Raw genomic sequence first — 19,534 nt, forward strand, 5'->3', positions numbered from 1 at the left:
TCAGTGAGAGGCAGGGTGGCCGCGAGGTTCAGGATGTGATCTTTGCTGCAGATGACGGCCAGGCTCCTTATGAGGCCACTCCTGGTCTTCCCTTGGACATGTTATTTAACCTCTTGAAGGCCAAGTTCCTTTGCAACATGTGGATAACAACAGTACTTGTATAAGAGGCTATTGTTATTATTTTTTTAAAGATTTTATTTATTTTTGCGAAAGAGAGCAAGCAAGAATGGGGGGAGAGGCAGAGGGAGAAGCTGGTTACACGCAGAGCAGGGTCCCCATGAGGGACTCGATCCCAGGACTCCAGGGATCATGACCTGAGCTGAAGGCAGATGCTTCACTGACTGAGCCACCCAGGCACCAGAAGGTTATTGTTATTTTAAATACATTTTACTTTGGAATATTTTAGATTTACAGAACACAGGCAAAGATTATACAGAGAACTGCCATACACCCTCACCCACTTTCCCTCCACTGTTAACATGTTATATGACCATGATCTGTTTGTCAAACTGAGAGTACATTTACTCTTAACTCTAGACCTTATTTGGAGGCCGCCAAGTTTTTCCTTTGATATCCTCTCACTATCCCCAGGATTCCATCCTGGGCACCATTTTACACCTAGTTAACATGTCTCCCCCATCTCCAGAGACTTAATTTCAAGACTTGAAAGGTAATAAACGTTTAAGCACACTTGGCAGAATGCAGGAAATGCAATAAGAATTGGTCAACATTTATGTGTGTTGCAGGTTTTTTTTTTTTTAAAGGTTTTATTTTTATTTATTTGACAAACAGAGAGATCACAAGTACGCAGAGAGGCAGGCAGAGAGAAAAGGGGAAGCAGGCTCCCCGCGGAGTAGAGAACCTGATGTGGGGCTCAATCCCAGGACCCTAAGATCATGACCTGAGCCGAAGGCAGAGGCTTAACCCACTGACCACCCAGGCGCCCCTTGTGTGTTGCTGTTTTAACAAGGTGACAGGAATCATCAAGTGCTTTGGAGATACCAATTTATGGAGCACCTGGGGGGCTCAGTTTAGCATCCAATTCTTGACTTTGGCCCAGGTCATAATCTCATGGGTCATGAGACTGAGTCCCACTGGTCTGGTCAGACTCCATGCTCAGTGGGGTGTCTGCTTGAAGATTCCCTCTCCTTCTGCCTCTCCCCACTCTCTCACTCTCTCTCTCTCAAATAAATAAATAAATCTAAAAAAAAATACTAACTCATCATCCTCATAATTTTATGATGATGCCAATTACACCCACTTTACAGATGAGTAAACTGAGGCACAAGAAGGTCAAATAAATTGTCCAAGATCATGATTCTGGCAGAGCCAGGATCCAGTCTAGGCCTCTAATCACCAGGTCATCCTTGTCTGTGAATGTTTATTACATGTTCTTATTAGGAGTAGATTCTGGAACTGGTGAATTTCTCCAGGGCAGTAGGGGTATTACTAAGAAATTATTTCCCAACCCCATTTCTCATAAGAAAAGTGCCTGATTTTTAACCCTCTTTAATTCCACAATTATAGCCACCCAGAAAGAAAAGGTATGGAATGGTGGATTGCATTAGCCAGGAGTGCTCCTTGAATAGCTTCTCCTATAGGTCGCTTTTTGTTAAACCCTTGCTCTGCCATATTTTTCTTAATTTCAGAATTAAAATTTTAAACACACCTACCTTTCTCTCTTTCTCGATCTCCCTCCTTTCTTTCCTTCCTTTCAACATAAAAATGCTCAAGCCATGAATCCTCAATCAAACCTGTACCAAAGAAGAAACACTTTTTAACAAATCTGGGGATGAAAATTAAGAGCAGGAGAAAGGAGTGGAGTGGCTCTGGTGGGTGAGAATCCGGGAAGGATATGCAAGAAGGACTGGGGTGCAGAAGGAGCAAGGGTTGACCGGAGGTGTGCTCTGCCAAGACTCAGCTTGACTGTGTTGTACAGACACAGGGCCCCTTTATCTTTCTATTCCCCAGTCTATAAAAGAAGCCGATCCCTTTTAATTGTACTATATGACATTGAGTCCGGAAATACAAACATTCCAGGTCATTTGAATGAAAATGTCAAAGTAAGAAAACAGTAAAGTTGGCACGGGAACTTTGATAACCAAAATGAAAGACGAGCTGGACTCAGTCTACGACAAAGCTCTTAGTGTAGAGCCATCTTGAGAGCGGGTCCTGCCACCAATAAAGCAAGATCTGAAAGTAACGAGTGGGATTGCTCTCGGATGGAAAGGAGTTATGCTTTTCTCATTCATTTGTTCAACAAATATTGATTGCATCACTGGTCCATGTGCTGGGGATTCAGTGAGGGAACAAATCAAGCCCCCTTCACTCATGGCCCTCCTATTCTACTGGAGAATTGAGAGATAACAGACAAGGAAATCAACAAGATAATTCCAGAATGCTGGATGTTATAAAGGAAATGAACGGAGTGATGAGATGGAGAGTGTGGGGTGGGGAAAGGGATCTCTACACTTTAGATAGGCTAAGACAGAGAATGCTTGATTTATATAAGTTCAGCCTGTGAACCCAATGGGGAAGATGAGACCCTTAAATCCTTTGGCTATCAATAAGATGGCTTTATTTACAATGCAATAGATGTGTATACCAAAATGGTTTTCAACAGGAGGCTTAAAACTGTTTTACAAGACATGTTAAAAAAGTCGAGTATCCTACTATATTTTCCTTTCTTTCTTTCTTTTTTTTTTTTTTTTTTAAGATTTTATTTATTTATTTGACAGACAGAGACCACAAGTAGGCAGAGAAAGGAAGGGAAGCAGACTCCCCACCAAGCAGAGAGCACACGAGGGGCTCGATCCCAACACCCTGGGATCATAACCTGAGCCAAAGGCAGAGGCTTTAACCCACTGAGCCACCCAGCTGCCCCTACCTACTACTATGTTGTAAGAGTTATTTAGGCGTCATTCTTCCTGGAAAGTGGAGACAAGCATGAAGGCCTTTGGCTCTCTGAGGCTGTGATAAAATCAAGCACGCCCCAGTTGGGTCTCCCCTTGGACAGAGGAGGCTGCAGTCTACTTCAGAGGTTTTCCAATTCCCGATTTTTCCAGGCAGCGGCATTAGTAAAATAGTAGCGAGAGTTATAATAGTAGCTAAGGTTCACTGAGCCTTTTGTTAGTTCCAGGCTTTACATCCAGTGTTTCACTCAATCCCGTCTTCACCCCTATGAGGAAGGAACTAGAACTTGAAGAGATGAGCACAACTTTTCCCACAGTCACCAGTGTCCTCTCTGACTGGAACATGGGCATGAACCCAAAGTCCATGTCACTTATTTCATCTTCAAGAAGCTGACAGGATGGCTTCCTAAGTCTGTATGGATTCACTCTGCATTTCCATGTAAGTCTGCTGTGGACTGAATTGTTCTCCCCACACACTCCAGATTCATACGTTAAAGCCCTACTCTCAGTGTGACTATATTTGGAAATAGGGTCTTTGGGAGGCAATTAAGTTAAATGAAATCATAAGGGTGGGGCCCTGATCCCAGGATTAGGGTCTTTCTGAGATACTAGAAGGTTTGCTGGCTCTCTCCATGTACACACTCCCAAGAAATGCCACATGAAGACACAGGGCTGAGGCAGCTGGCTGGCTAGCTATAAGCCGGAAGAAAGCTCTCACCAGACGCCAAATCAGATCAACCCTTGATCTTGGACTTGGAGCTTCCAGATCTGGGAGGAAATAGGCTTCTAAGGTTTGAGTAGCTCCATCTACAGTGTTACGTATAACAGTCCCTGCCGAACAATACAATGTCATAGATTACCGCACTTCCCTGTTTCCAGAGCGTTCAATCATGGACAAAGTTGGACTATTTTGATTTCAGATAAGGTAGAATGCCAGTGCCTTTTTCTAGTGCTCCCCATGTGCCACTCATGGACACTGTCTATGAAGAATGATTTTAGGAACTCCAAGTCTCCCTTCCATCAGTCACTTCTAGCCTGCCTCCAGCCCGTCAGCAGATAGTATACCAGATAATACTCAATACACTCTTCTATTAGTTGGCATTGACTTAGGTGCTTTTAAATGAAGTTAGAGACCCAGGTTTCTTATAATAGCGTATCTTGTAAGGTTCATAGTATTGGCATAAATGTGAATGAAATCATCCTTCTTAAAAGTAGGGTGTGAGGCGCCTGGGTGGCTCAGTGGGTTAAAGTTTCTGCCTTCGATTCAGGTCATGGTCTCGGGGTCCTGGAGAGAGCCCCGCATTGGGCTCTCTGTTCAGCAGGGAGCCTGCTTTCTCCTCTCTCTCTGTCTGCCTCTCTCTGCCTACTTCTGATCTCTGTCTGCCAAATAAATAAATAAATCTTAAAAAAAAAATGATGAACATTGGGGAGGGTATGTGCTATGGTGAGTGCTGTGAAATGTGCAAGCCTGATGATTCACAGACCTGTACCCTTGAAACAAATAATACATTATATGTTAATAATAATATTAATAATAATAATAAAAAGTAGACTCGGTTAAAATTAGTCATTGTCTCTTCTCCCCTTCAACCATCATACCAACAGGACTTCCCCATTTTCATCACACAATCCACAAGCTTCTCAAAACTTAAAAATATGGACTTTTTTTTCCATTTCTTTTTCTTCTTTCCCCAAAGATGTAGAGCATGGTAGAGCTATTGTAACTTTTTTCTCAAGCTATACTCTCCAAGCTTTAAGCCTCTCAGTATTCTCTGGGCTCCAAGCACATATCTATCAGCTCTGTGGCTGTAGGGAGATTATTAGGCAATGCTAAGCCTCTTTCTCTTCATCTGCAGTATGGGTTTATAGTGGGGATTAAATGAGTTTACACAGGAAAGGCTGACAAGTCATAAATTCTCAAAAACTGTCAATTATTTGCACCATCACTCTTGAGACCATTACCATTGCTGCTGCTACAAGTCTACTGCAGCAATTTCTGTCCATACAAATACTACTTTAGTACTTCTACTGGTAAAGATACTACAGTAACAGATCTGAACTCCATCAATGACCATGATTTTTCTTAAAAAGATCAGTCTCAGTCCAGACATCTCCAAAGAGATACTACCAACTGCAGTATCACGTCCAAATTCCTTCCTAACCATGCCAGAGAAGGCTTTTCTGGGGTTATCTGTTGTCTCCCCATTCTGTCTTCATAGCTCATTACTAGGACAGTCGAGCTATAGTCTCTCATCTGCATAGTTATTAATAGCGTCCCTTTCTTTCTCAAAAGTGTACTGGTTTGGAGTCCATGTTTAGAGGGCCAGCCTAGTTGTTTCATGTTTGTTGTGACTTCCGGCTCTAGCCAGCAACACCATCACATACAGTTCACTTGCTCTAACCTTCAAGCTATTCCCCTTGCCTGGCATGAGGTTCTCATACCATTGCCAAATCAAGAACGTTCTCTGCTTCAAAATGCTACCCAGAACTCAACTTCAGGATGGAACTTTCTCTGATAATCCTACCTTCCACCCAACCCAGAAAGCTCTCAGCAAGCATGTAAATAACTCTGTATAACTTTAATTGGCTCCGTTTATAAGCTTCTTCTTGTATCTTTTTTCCCTCTAGGTATTTTTTTTTTTTTCTATGTGTTTATCCTGTCTCCATTAATTTGTAAACTCCCAGAGGGCAAGGCTTGAACATAGGTTGGTGTTAGCAGAAAGTGGATGAACAGTTAGAGCTGAATGGCAGACAGGACAAACCTTTTTGATTACTTTTCTGTTAAAAAGAGAGAGAGAGAGAGAGAGATAAGGAAAGAATGAATCCCAAACCATCCTTTGTTACTGCTTTGTTTGTGATGGCCTGAGACTGCTAATCTAATGTGAAAATATATCCAGTTTCTGCTAGTGTCCACGTAACTAAGATAAAATCAACAGTTACAACCTTTCCATAATGTGAGGGGGAGGGTGCGGGCATATTCTGATTTATAAAAATAGGCATGAAAGGCATGTTATTATGGAGATTCTTCTCTTCAGAGGTATATCCTTGTGGCTTCAAGGCTACAGGTTCATCTCAGAAGGGAAATACTATTTACTTTCAAAACAGATCTAAAAAGCAAACAAAGCCACCGAAAACATACAATGCCACCTTGTTCTAAGTTTGTGCTAAGAGGGGAGGGGAAATGAATCTGATTTAGAAGGCCTGTGTGTGTGTGTCTAACAGATGATACCACATGGTCCAGCTCTCCAGGATCTCTGGATTGGTGGATTGTTCATTTCGGTCCAGGTAACAAAGGACAGCCCGGGGCAAATGGTTCTTTCTCACTGCGGGGGGGATGGCGGGGGGGGGGGGGGGAAGAAGTGGAAATCCTTTACCGTGACCACCTGCTTCCCTCTCTTCAAACCAGCACGTAAAGTGCCAAATATCTGTATATCATTCTCGGCCCAGAGCCCACGGTATAAACCAACATAGGCGGAGCACCAGATAACATCAAAGCCCCAGGCAGGGGCCAGAAAAGGGGGGGGGGGGGCAAGAGCAGCCGAGGGAATGAAGCGCCTCCCCCTAGCATTTCCTCTCACGCCCACTTCCAACCTAGGAGGCTTTTGGTTTCTGCTTTTGTTGTTTTTAAAATTAAAAGTTAAACCCAGGAAGCTTTGGATCAGACTTTTGCGTTGCAGTTCGGGTAAGTTTTCTCTCGGTTCTTTTGTCTGGCGTCTGGCTCGGCGGCAACCTGGGCGTGGGGGCAGAGTTGGCAGAGCGAGCTGGGGAAGGTTTTGTCGCCGAGGTCGCCCCGAGGAGGAGGGGATTCGGCCGGTGGCCGGGAAAGCCCGGCGCGCGCGGAGGGCGGAGGGCGGAGGGCGGAGGGGAGGGACGGGCGGCGGCGTGACCCGGCGGCCGGCAGGGAGGAACCTCCGGGATCTCCGCGTGGCGGCGGCGCTGCCGGGCCGCGCGCAGGGCGGAGGGCCGGGGCCGCGGGGCCGCGCCAGGGGGGAGCCCGAGCGGGGCCGGGCCGGGCGGCCGCGTGGGAACCGGGGCTAGGGACACGCGGACGGCGCTGGCGGCTCGGAGCCCGGTGGTCGCGCCGGGACGGCCGGGCCCCGCCACGAAGCCCCAGGGTGGACTAGTGTTTTCCCCAAACTTCTGAGCAACGAAAATGTGTACAGAGCCCTGCCATGACACTGCCCTCACTTGAACGCCGCGCCCCGAGGGGGGCTCCAAAGCGTTCACAGGGCCGATAAGGATGCAGCTAGAGCGAAAAAGGGCCCTGGGAACCCCCTTCTTCTCCCCACCCCCCAGTATGGTCACCTCCCCCATTGTTAACAGAATTTTTGACAGTTCAAACTGCTGTTCACCATTCACATTTATCTTCTGGTTAAAAAAAAAAGTATATATATATCTATATATCTATATATCTATCTATATATCTATCTATATATATATCTTCCCCCACATTCCGATAGCATTTGAGAAACTTTATTTAATTTGCCACAAAACAAGTCGAAACTAGCTACTTTACCGGTTAGCTGGATTTCCTTGCGTTCTCATAAATAGGAAGTTAGACCTGCAGGCAGAATTAAGGAAAAGAAATTGCGTTTAGGAAATTCGTAACTAGGAAATAGGAAACTGTTCCGTGCTGCATATATTTCAAATGAAAGTTTAATATTGATTTGCCACTCAAGAAAGTTACGTTGTGAGTCGTCTACTTAAGAAAAAAACTCTAACAAGCTGAAATGGCAAAATTATCTATTATAACTCCAAATTGCATGCTTAATCTGTTAGAAAGCTCACAACAATGCCGAATCCCATATAAACATTGTGTTCACAGTGTGCATTTGCTCTGTTCATCAACCACTGGGGTAAAGATATATTCATTCAGTTAGCATTTTGATTTAGCAAGTGACACCAGGCAGACTTAATCATTATCAAACTACCTTAATCTTTATCCTCCGACAGATTAGATATTCTTGAACATTTAAATGAGTGTTTATCTGTTTTTCAAAAGCCCAGTTGGGAAGTTATGTTACATACTTTTTGTGATTGCAGTCCATTAAATAATACTTTTACAAAAGCCAGATGATTACGTCACATTGAAAATTTAAAGATTGCATTATTTCATTGACAGGTTGAAAGTAAAGTATATGATAAACAACATCATTTCAAATTTAGGCAGTTCTTGGGTGATCTTTGCTCTTATGACCAAAGTTAGTTTTTAATAGGTATATTCCCCCCACCCCTTTAACTGACTTTTCTTTTGGTTACAAGCTCTTCTTTATTGAGTATTACATTTTTAATCATTCCCATTTTGGTGCATTAAGCTTTTCTTAGCTCAGTGAGCTAGAGGTAGGATTTTCTCAGGGTAATTTTCAGGGTCAACCGTAGCAGGAAAAGCCTAGATGTCTTTATGGAAGCCCCAGGGAACAAAACAATTCAAGTTTGCACAGATGGCCCGCGTAGTGGGTGTACGGTCGTTTAGCATTTTTATTCCTTAAAAGGGGAAAGCAGTTTGGTTTAATCTGAGAAGTTCTTCTGCATCAAATTTTTTGTTTTGCTTTATTCCTCCCAAGTTCAACGTGGCTCCTTAAACCAGTCACTTTTGCCTGCTTCTTTAGGTGTACATGTGTGAATTTCTGAGCCCCCGATTTCTAACATTCTTTAGTAGTTCGAACCCTAAAACCTTCGTTACCCTAGTCCAGCCCCTTCTGATTTATTTCCATAGATCACCACTCCTTGCTTCCTCTACTGCTTTCTAGCAGCAAGGGTCAAACTCTGGTTTATGATAATTACTCCTGCTTCCCCCTTTCTCTTCTCCTCGGTGCCCTAGGAGCCAGGTCCGCTGCCCAGCCCCGCACCTCCTTTTCCGACCCCAAAGACCCCTCCCCTCCCTGCCCCAAGCTGTCAGGCGGACAGGCAAGGGTTAACGCGCTCGCAGCCCTGGCTCTGGGAACCACCAGCGGGCTTTGGAGCGGCCTCTGGAATAACCTTGGCTTCCCTCAGTCTTTTAATAGAACATCCGCCACCAAGAAGTGGTTTCAGTTCAGGGTTAATAATATGTCCCCTTCCATCCTCCAAACCAACACCCCGCCCCCCTCCCAGGTTTTTTTTTTTAAGTTGTTTTTCAAAGTTAATGAGTTTCAAGTTTCACAATGACTTTCCCCTTCCCTCAACGCGTTGCTGAGGAAACCCCCTTGGGGTCCCCCCCCCGTCGCCCTCCCTTCTCCTTTACCCTCCCCCATTCGGCCCGGGCGGGGGGCGGGACTGGGAGACCCCATGACGTCACCGGCCCGGCCCACATCCTGCTTTAGAAAGTAAAGAGACGGTAAAGAGAAACTACCGCCCCGCCCGTCCCCGCCCCTCTTCCCGGACCAACCGCCCCCAACTGCGCGACCCGGCCAGGCCTTCCCCGGGCCGCGTGACCGGGTGGGCCCGCCCCTCCGCCCCCGCCGGGCGCCAGTCCCCGAGCCGGCGCGACCCCGGGCTCCCGCCCCTCGCGTCCCTAACCCCGCCCCTCCCCCCCTCGGGCCGCGCCACCTCCTCCTCCCGCCCCCCACTCCTGTCCCTGCGGCGGCCGGGCGGGGCGGAGCCGCGGGGCGGGCAGCGGAGGGGGAGGCGCGGCCCGGGGTCCGCCCCGCGGGGGACACCCGGGGCTCCGGGCTCCACGCGAGCCCCGACCGGGGCACCCAACCCGTCCCCACCCTGAGCCGCGGTGCCGGCCGCGCCTGTCCACTTGGGCCTCCGAGCCGGCGGCGGCGAACCCCCCCGCCCCTCCCCCGCCGAGCCCCCGCTGGGGGACGCCCCCTCCCCCGCCCGCGCGGCGCAGCTCGCGGCCTCCCCGCCTCCCGCCCCCGGGGATCCCCTGCCGCCCCGCCCACCCGCGGGAAAGCCTCGGACCTTCGCCCTCCCTCCCCCGCGCCGCTCGGCCCGCGCTCCTCCCGTCGCCCCTAAAGACGCTAAACGTGCCCTACTCTGCCCCGGGGAGAGGTAAAGCCCGCGCCCGCCCTCCGCGCCCCGGGCCCCACGGTCCCGGGGGCCGCTCGCCCCGCCTCGCCGCCCGGCCCCCCGCCGCCCCCTCCCCGGCGGCGGCGGTCATGCCGCGGCCCCGGGCGCCGGCGAGCGCGGCCGCCTCCCCCGCCCGGCGCCTGCGCCCCCGCCCGCGCGCCCCGCACTTCCCCCCCGCCCCCCGGCCGGCTCCCCTGTTTAATATTTCAGCGCTGGGTGGTGTGAGTGCCAGTCGCCGGCCTCTAGTGTGGCTGCTGCTGGGGCGGCGGCGGCGGCGGCGGGGAGGGGGACGGAGCCTGGGGGCCGGGAGCAGCAGCGGGAGGAGGCTATGTTTGTGTTTGGGGTTGTCAAGTGAAGGAGGGATCCCGGGCGCCGCCGCCGCCGCCGCCGCCGCCACCGCGCGGGGGTCGCGGAGATTCCGAGCTGCGGCCGCCGCCATCAGCAGCGCAGCTCCTGGGCCGGCTGCAGCGGCAGCGGCTCCGCCGGGCGTCCTGGCAGCAGGTTCGGCGCGGGCTCCGCGGCGGGGGCGCTGCAGCTGGGAGGGCGGCAGGGGGGAGGGTACCGGGGAGGCGGGCAGGACCAGTTCCCCCTCCGCGGGCGGGGGGCGTGCGGGCGCGCGTGTGTGTGTGTGTGCGTGTGTGTGCAACCGCCGACCTTGCAGAGGGGATGGCTGCGTGCGGGAGACACTTGCCACTTCTGGGCGCCCTCGCCGCGCGCGAGCGGCCCGAGCTGCGGTCTTGCGAGGCGAGCAGGTACGGAGGGACCCAGCCTCCCCACCCGCGTTCCAGCCGCAGACGCATTTTGCAAGAGGGTGGGGGGTGAGGGAGACCAGGCCTCGGCTTCCCAACCTCCCGGCTTTGTGGCTTTCTTTTCCTTTCGTTCTTTGCTCTAAGTGCCTGTTTACTCCCAGCCACCTGGGTAGTTTCTTTCCGGGTTGGGAGTACGCGCCTGCAGCAGTTGAGAAGCGGGCGGTGGGTTTGGGCGCGGGTCGGCTCCGGCTCGCCTTGGGGTCGGGCTGGGGAAGGAGTTGCTGCTGGAGAGGGGAGGGGGCGGTGGCGGAGCCGGCGGCGAGGAGGAGTCTCAGGGCTGCCGCGCTCGCCTCATCCCGTCCTCCTCCTCCTCCTCATGCTCTCCGCATCCACTCCGGGCTCCTTCCTGAGCTGGCACTTCCATTCCCCCTCCTCCTGGCATGCGAAGCGCTTTGTTCAGTGCAGCGTTGCAGAGGGGTTTTCCCAGGCTCCGCCCTCCACATTCATTCATGTTTTTTCTCCTTGCAACTGTCTTTACGCTTTTTGATCGTGTCATGTTTTTGCTCCATGTAGTATTTATTTTTTTCCTGTAAAGGAACGGTTTATTACTCGTCCTAGTCGCTCTAGTGCCGCTGTCTTTGCATGTACTCACTTCCCCCCCACAAGGATTTAAACATGGGATGGACAGCTAGGGACAGTGGGTAGGCAGGGAGCGGGGTAGCAGGGAGCTGTTACTGATTGGGAATTTGCGTATTTTATATTTATGCTCTCGATACGGGATCACGTGATTATATTACATTCGGAGTTTACGCTTTAAAAACTTCCAAATATCGTGACCATTTAAAAGCTTTAAGTTTAACAAGGAATGTAGTTAAGCAGTCATACAATTTATTTGGCCCTAATGTCTCCGAATTCTCTATTGAATCAAGCTTCGTGAGTCGGGGGTGGATGTCTTTAATGCAGGGAGTTGAGGAACCATGTCTTATAGATCACTTAGCATGGTCCTAGATAAAGTATATAGTATTTGGCCATCGTATTTCTTATTCTTCTCTGTGCAGTTAAAAAAATTGCAAATAATTTTGTGCAGTGTCCACATATAGCCTTATTAGGGGTAAAATACTGAAGTACTAATTGTAACCTTTACTTCTGTTTCTTCTTTGTTATAATGAAATCATAAATTTCTAAAACCTTATACAGGAATATCAGATCTAGCCTTTCCCATATAGGCTTTCTTAAGGAGAATTAATATTTGAGTAGTTTTGTGTGCCAGGCAGTGGACATCCACATTGTTTAGTTTAGACCTTACAACAGCCCTGTGAGGTGGATAATATTTCCTAGTTTCACACTTGGGAAATCTGATCTTCAGAGAGGTTAAGTACCTTAACCAGGCCACACAGTAAGGGGATAGAGCCTGGCTTTGTATCCAGTACAGTTTGACACCAAAATATATAGTCATGACTTGGGCTCTACAGCCTCTTGACCCTGTTCCATGGAATACCTATTATCTCTGCTGAGGAAGTGAGCACTGAGACTGAGTCATGTGTGCCACATTGTTTAGATGCTGACCATGGGCAGGTTAGTCAACCTCTCCCCAACTCATCTTCTTATCTGTAAAGTAGGTAAATGATAGCTATCTAACCAGTTATTATTAAGACCGAATTAGGTAATGTGTAGAAAGTACAGAGGCACCCTGCAGGGGCTCAGTAAATATTCTCTTGTTTCTTCTACAGTACTGGGTATGACAAGTTTTAAACAAAGCATTGCTACCCATTGTTGTGCTTTGCTTAGTGGTGAAACATAATTTCCCCCTTAATATCATCAGCTTTATTCTAGGAAATCAGAACTAAAGTTTTAGCTTTAGGATCTGTGACGATCTTATGGAAGAGGAGACAGGTGGCTGATTTGGGAAGAGGGATGATCAGGTTTTGAATTACTATTGTTTTGGCATATTGCATTTCCGGTCATTGTGTTTAGGATGTATAAGTCAGGACAGACCAGGTGATGCTGCAGTAACAAAACAATTCCCAACCCTCAGCCACTTAAAACAACAAAGGTCTCTTTCTTGTTTACGCTGGGTCATCATGGTAGGTTAGCAAGAGCACAGCTCTGTGTTGCAACACTCACTGTCTGGAAGAGTGCCTGTCCCACTGCAAAGGGAACAGAGAGCGCCGGAGGATTTTGCTTTGCTAACTAAATGGTATAGTCTGGAAACGGTGCATGCCTCCTCCACTCATAGGTCATTAGCCAGAACTGGTCACACATTGTAGCTAAACACAGAGAAGCATAAAGTACAGTCCTGGCACAAGCCTAGAAGAAAATACTAGAAAAATTGGGGAGCAGTTCCAATAGCAACCACATATATTAACTGAATTAATTCAGTAAAATAAGATGAATGAGACATGGTCCTTGTTCCCAAAGAGCTTGATGAACCAGGAGCCACATTACATGTAGCATAGCCCTTTTATAGTCTCATGCTATACTTTAATTGTATCCTGTGATGTCACTGTAAAACACCATGGAGTGAATCTTTTCACTCTTCTTTGATAAGAGTACAGTGATTTTTTTTTTCTTAGTGAGAAAGCCCAGAGAGTAGCAAAATGAGATATCCTACAGTTAATTAAAAGTTAGTAAGTAAGTTTTTGCAAGTGTCTCTGGCTTGGTTATCTTCCATTAGGTTTAGGTAAGTGCTGAACTCTAACCATGACTTTTGAAGTGTATTTTTCCTTTGAAGGTAATAAAGTGTGATTTTTTTTTCTTTTTTAGCACATGAATTAATTGATGGATGTTGAGTTTAATGGAGCTACCTTTTCGTGACCTGCTCTTCCTACAGTTTCTAAGAAGAAAAAGGGGCCCCTGAATCAAAGAAGATGCCTCGAACTAAACAGATTCATCCCAGAAATCTAAGAGGTAAGGATCTGCATGAAACAGAAATAAGGTTTACGGGAAATCCTACAGTAAAGTACTTCTTGGGTAACAGGAATGGCAGCTTGCTGAATGTTGACCCTGGTCCGCAGGGAGCCTGCGGAGGGCTCCGTTTCCCTTGTTCACTTCCAGTCTTCTGCACAATTCCCATCTCTCAGAAAATGTTTCATAAATATTTGTTGAATGAATGAATCGCATTTGACAAAATGATAGTGCCTTCCCAACCATTAGTGGGAGTGTGAAAGTGAGAGATTTACTTTCTCTTAACAGAGACAGCTTTTGCCTGGAGGAATCTGAAATGAGTAGCTGGATGTTCTTTACCAATATGATTTTTTAACCCCTCCCCCATACTACTTTTGAGATTTATTTCTGTACGACTGCATATGTTAGATTATCAAGAAGTGAAGAGAGTTGTAGTTGACATTAACTCAGGCCATTATTTGCAGAACTCGGGGCAACATGACCTGTTTTCCATAAGGAAGCAATCAGTCAAAATTACGCATGCTATGTACATTTCATGCAAAGATGGAAAATGCGTGTTGCTCCTTTACGGTGAAGAGAGATTTTAATTTTAGGAGAGTAAGCTTATTTTAGTTAATTGTTTTGAAAGATGTATGTTATTCTAATGTGTTGTATCAACTGGGAAGAAAATTATCTTTCATATTCCATTTTAGTAGATAAGGGTATAGGAGTGCGAAACAAGGAACCGTTACAGCAAATATAAACCCCAACAGCGTTGAAATAGCTTATGACGTATTTACTATTACAGAAAAAAATTTTCAGGCACCTGCAAGGTAAAAAAAAATAAAGATCAAACAGATTAATTGGGAGATGTTCCTTTGTGAAATAAGTTTGACCAGTCACTGTGGGATGATCATTGAAAACGTGGTCAATTTTGTGGCCTCCTTGAATCTGGAATGGTGTGTTTCCTATCTGAAAGAGTACTGGAACGCTCTACTGGCCTATGTGGCTGCCTCGGACCAAGTTCAAATTGATGATGATAGCACCAGTGTTCAATGAGGTGAGGATTTAGATAGAGAACATGAAGTCTTGTGTGCTGAAGTCTGATTTTCCTGAGTCCTACAGATAATTTTAGGAGTTGACCATGTATTTGTCTGTCTTTCTCACTAGAACTTGAGCTCCCACAAGTAGTTACTTTCTCTTATTTACTCTTAGAGGCAAAGCCTTCACACTTGAGGTACCAGCTGAGGTTGACATCTGGAGTCCTGGGCCCCTCTTCTCTAATTGATCTGTCTAAAGAGGGTACACCAAAGTAGCCTTGGGCTGGTAGTCGCTTTAGCCCAGCACAGGTCCTGGCGGCTAATAGGAGCTCAGATATTTGTTGAAATGAGTACGTGATGGATCTTAAAGTATTGTTCATTAGGTGATAAATAGTAAACGTTTTTCATATTTAAAACGTATACAGGTGTACCTTGGAGGTATAGTGGGTTCTATTCCTGAACACTGCCAAAAACCAAGTATCATGATAGAGTGAATCAAATGAGTTTTTGGGTTTCTCAGTTAATATAAAGGTTATGTTTACACTCTGCTGTGGACTCTGAAGTGTGCGATCGCATTGTTTTTTAAAATGTACATACTTGAATTAAAAAATACTTCCTGCTGAAAAAATGCTAGTCATCATCTGGGCTTTCAGCAGGTTGTAATCACTGATCACAGGTCATCGTAGCAAATACAACAACGATAAAGCTTGAAGAATTGTGAGAATTACCAAAATGTGACACAGAGACATGAAGTGAGCAAGTGCTGTTGGACCTGCTAAACCCAGGATTGCCAGAAACTCATCCAATTTGTAAAAGACAGCGTCTGTAGAGCGCAACAAAACAGGGCACAATAAACAAGGTGTGCTTGTACTTTGTAATATTCTAGATCACACGGCCATCCAGAGAAATGCAGATGTTAGGCCACAGACTATCTTCCTTTCTGTACCTAATGTACAACCCACTGGGTAGTGGTTGAACTGTTCCTGTTGCACTGTTTGAGGAGGCAGGGATAAAATGATCCTCAAGCCCAGACAATGAAAGAGCATGGGGTTGGGGGGGGGGGGCGGGTACACATGCGCCTTTGCCCGTGTCGTAAGGGAGGAACAAGGGTATGGACCTTCCTCAGAGGCGGGACCTCATACTATGTCCTGATCGTGGTTGGGGGGCAGTTTGGTGCTGGGCGGCGTGGGAAGGAAAGAGAAGCAAAGGTACCATCTGAAGTGGGTTCTTAGGGCCGAGAAATTACGCACAAAACTGATAAGACAGGGTGAGTGCGTGTCATCCTGGGGTAGGAGCTTATGAAGTGACATGAGAAGTCCAAGCCAGTTGGAGTTCTTCATTACTGGAAGAACAGTACACTGTTCTGTTCGGGGGGAGGAAGAGGTAGGAGACTGGGGTGAGACAATTAGAAATCAGGTCCTGGGGGCCCACCAAATCTGAGTCTAAATTTAATATGCAGAGCTGAAACTTTGAATAGGAAAGCTGGCTTCTTTTCTGAAATTCAGATGTTTTTAAAGTTTTCTAAAAGAATTTGAAGGAAGTTTTGTTCTGGCCCCTCATTGGGAGTTTCAGAGCTGCTTCACTAAGGCAGTGATGACTCAGACACTGAAGAGTAGATCAGAGTAGATCAGAGTAGATTACCACAAGACAAACTGCAGAAGCCACGTCCTCTGTGGGACCTGCAGACTGGCCAGGTCCAGGGGTGGGGTGGGAGTGGGGTGCGGATGGACTGGGGGCTTGGGCAGCTCTTTGTAGGCGAGGCTGCGAATCTGAGCCAGTGAGCTTACTCAGCAGAGAGGGATGAGGGCGAGGCTGTTCTTGCCCGGGAAACCCCAGTAAACAGAGGCACAAAGGCAAGAAAGTGCTAAAGGTGTAACACTTGTAGAATTTCCACTTCTCTTCTAAAAATGTATTTGAGGACTGGATCTCGGCATAGATTGGCGGTTAAAGTAAGAAGATACGTTCGGAATTGCAATTCCTCTGTTATTCCTGAAGAAACTGATTTTGCTGGTTTAAAAAAAAAAAAAAGTAAGTAAGTAAACATTAGCTAGTAAAATGAATTGTTTAGCATTTAGTTTGTGTCTCACTGTGACCGTTGAAATACCATGTTTTTTCGCCTTACCTGTCACCCGCTGCTTTGACTTACAGAAGACCTGCCACATAAGTTAGCTATGAAGTGGGGAGAGAGGAAATCAGAAGACCAGAAAGCCAGTCACAGCCCACCTTGCTCTGGCAAGCACGTTGCTCGAACTACTTTAAGTGCATTGCTTCTTTCTAGGTGTCTGTCAAAAACAGTCCGTGAAATACTTGTCTTGTGTTTGGTCTTTAAGTCAGTAATAAAAGATAAATACTTAAAACTCAGATTATATGTTCATTATGTTTTCATGGCAGTTTTAACTCTTAAAATATAATTTTTCTTTGATTTATTCTTTTCTTCAGCTGGTGTTGGTGTAGTCCTAAGGCTATGCAAAGCCGTAGGGTAATTCTGTTCTAACTTTCTGGAATGTAAGTAAGTTTTATTTGGGGGAAAATACGTATACACTCATGTGTGTATTCATGTATTAAAATATCATACAAGTCATATATGACTATACAAGATTTGTATGGGTTTAAACGAAGCCCGCACACAAGATTCCTGTAGGTGGTGGAATTTACAGTTCTCTGCTGTTACAGGTTCTTTAGAGAAAAGTATGAGAACTGATATGTTAAGGGTAAGATATGGATTTGGGACAAAACTGAGACAGAGTTAGAACGATGGGAATCTGTTCAGATTGTAGGAGTGGGGTTTGTTGAATTCTAGTGTCTTTACCCTTGGCCCTATAAGCCAGAAAGAACCTTTGTCTTTGGTGCTTGTCTGCATGAAGCAGATGGGGAGAGTTTAGCATTGACCTAGCCTTTTTTTTTTTTTTTTTAAGATTTTATTTATTTATTTTAGAGAGAGCTAGAGAGTTGGGGGAGGAGCAGAGGGAGAGTGGCAAGCAGACTCCACGTGGAGCACAGAGCCGGACGCAGGACCCCGAAATCATGACCTGAGCTGAAATCAAGAGTTGGACGCTTAACCGACTGAGCTACCCAGGAGCCCCTCTTGACTGACTTATCCTTGGTGAGGGTGAATGAGAATTTCTGAAGAGCTCGAGGGAAACACTTGGTGTTCAAAAGCAAGGCTTTTTATCTTGTGGTAGGTTCCCTGGAGTGGGGCTCGTGGCCACTTTGTGGCCGACTCTGGGGCTGGGGCTCCCATGTGTGGTCTTGATGAATGTCCCGGCCAGGCAGGTTCCCCTTCACCAGCATTCATTCATTTCTGATCAGCCATCTCCCCTGCCTTCCCTGGCCTTTGCTTGGACTCCGGTAATCCTGATACAGGAAACAGGGACTTGCTGGGGTTCCATGTCAGTCCTCTTAAGAGAAAGGGCGGTTTTTCTCTTATGCCGGTCATCGTTGTGAATGTGTTTTCAAAACTTTGGGGAAGAAAGAACATTTTTTAAGTTGAGTTTGGGCTTGAGAGTTTCAAAGACTGATGTATTTAAAGTACAAGATTGGAAGTCAGTGTAGAAAATACCAAGTGTTAACCTTTTGCAAAACGGTGAATTTTTTTTTAACCTTTAGCAAAACATATTTGGGGAATTTCGGTGTGGCTGTTTTTCATTTTTATTGGTTGAGTGTGTTTGGCTCTGAACACACTGCTTTATTATAACGTGAGAAGTAAAGGGTGAGGTCCACACGTGGGATCTCTGGCTGCCCATCATCTTGGAAGGTGAAGTCCAAGGTCCTGAGTATGGCTCGGACACAATTGGGCCTTCTCGTTCTCCTGTGTATCTGGTGAATAATCTGACATTTCAAGAGCTCAGCATCTAGACCCAGCATTTCAGTGCTTGTTCTTCTTTCTGGAAAGTATTTCTTTCCCCTTCTCATTTCCACTCTGTTTTCTTATTCCGCGCAGGAGTTGTCTCTGCCAAAGCAGATTTCTCTTCATATTTGAGCCCCTCCCCATCTCCCACCTTCTCCCCTGCCACTGTGCCCCCCAGCGTACATGGTGGACCTCCACTCCCTCTGTCTCCAGGTTCCTTCCCGCGCTTCTAATACTGCGTTGTCGTCATTCTGTAGATCTTCCTAGCCGGGTATGACTTGCATGTCATAAGAGCGTGTTTTAGTCACCCATCCGTGTTCAACAAAAACTTATTTGCATTAGCTATTTAGCAAACAAGACAGTTAAAGACGATTCGTGCTCTCCAAATGTGTATACACTTCTGAACCTTGATGCCCAAATGCTTCTTGTGATATTTGGTGGCCTCTGATTAAAAAAACCTGTTACAATGTGAAATTTTCATCGCCTGAACCAAGTTGTTATTTATTAACTTTTGTTTTACATTCGTTTTTGTTCTGGGAGTCCTCAAGTTTATCTCTTTGGTACATTTAATTAACGTAATGGGTAAAGTGTCTGGCCTCAGGTTATCACCGGCTAGCTATGTGGCCTTGGGCAAGCAGCAAGTGTCAGTTCCTCCTCTGCAAAGCAGGGAGAGTGTGTGAAGATTAGGTAACACCGCAACATTTAGCACGATGCCTGATACCAGGTGAACACTCAGCATCACTTTCTCTAAAAAACTGGTTTGTGCCGAACTCTTGGGTTGTATGTGCTTTGCAAACAGAGGCCACCCAGGAGGGGTGTGATGTTGCTCCAGTGTGCGCGGCGTGAGTCAGCCATACGTCTTACGGTCCTGGTGGTCCAGGGCTGGGGATGTGGAAGAGAGCCATCGCTGTAGGAAAGAGTTTGGGAAGTACAGTTATCATCCAGAGTGCTGCCTCCTCAGTCCGTGCCTCAGCACAGATTCAAACCTTACCTCGTGTTTTGAATCTAGTTCTCGGGAAACTGATTGTCAAGTCTTCCGCTCTGTTGTAATGGAACTGCTTTTAGAAGCCTTCCACGTTCACAATCTCTTAGGATGGAGGTGAGGCG

At 46.7% G+C, this 19,534-nt stretch overlaps 1 protein-coding gene and 1 long non-coding RNA gene across 5 annotated transcripts in view; both read left to right on the plus strand.

Moving 5' to 3' along the window:
* Positions 1-9,768: 9,768 nt before the first annotated feature.
* HIVEP1 (HIVEP zinc finger 1) overlaps positions 9,769-19,534 on the plus strand; it is a 146,637-nt gene continuing 136,871 nt past the window's right edge. For 2 of the 4 annotated variants that reach the window (XM_032341112.1, XM_032341115.1), the window contains exons 1-2: positions 9,769-9,890; positions 13,421-13,564. In XM_032341112.1, the coding sequence (XP_032197003.1) occupies positions 13,525-13,564 (40 nt within the window). In that variant the 5' untranslated portion in view covers positions 9,769-9,890; positions 13,421-13,524. Of the gene's footprint in view, positions 9,891-10,105; positions 10,410-10,572; positions 10,661-13,420; positions 13,565-19,534 lie in introns of those variants that run through there. The other 2 variants (XM_032341113.1, XM_032341114.1) reach the window with 2 other exon arrangements.
* LOC116589146 lies at positions 13,571-15,135 on the plus strand. The gene is made up of 2 exons (XR_004285211.1): positions 13,571-14,600; positions 14,756-15,135. It is a non-coding gene; the product is annotated as an uncharacterized LOC116589146 (long non-coding RNA).

Source organism: Mustela erminea, chromosome 4, assembly GCF_009829155.1.
Source record: "Mustela erminea isolate mMusErm1 chromosome 4, mMusErm1.Pri, whole genome shotgun sequence".
Taxonomy (NCBI): domain Eukaryota; kingdom Metazoa; phylum Chordata; class Mammalia; order Carnivora; family Mustelidae; genus Mustela; species Mustela erminea.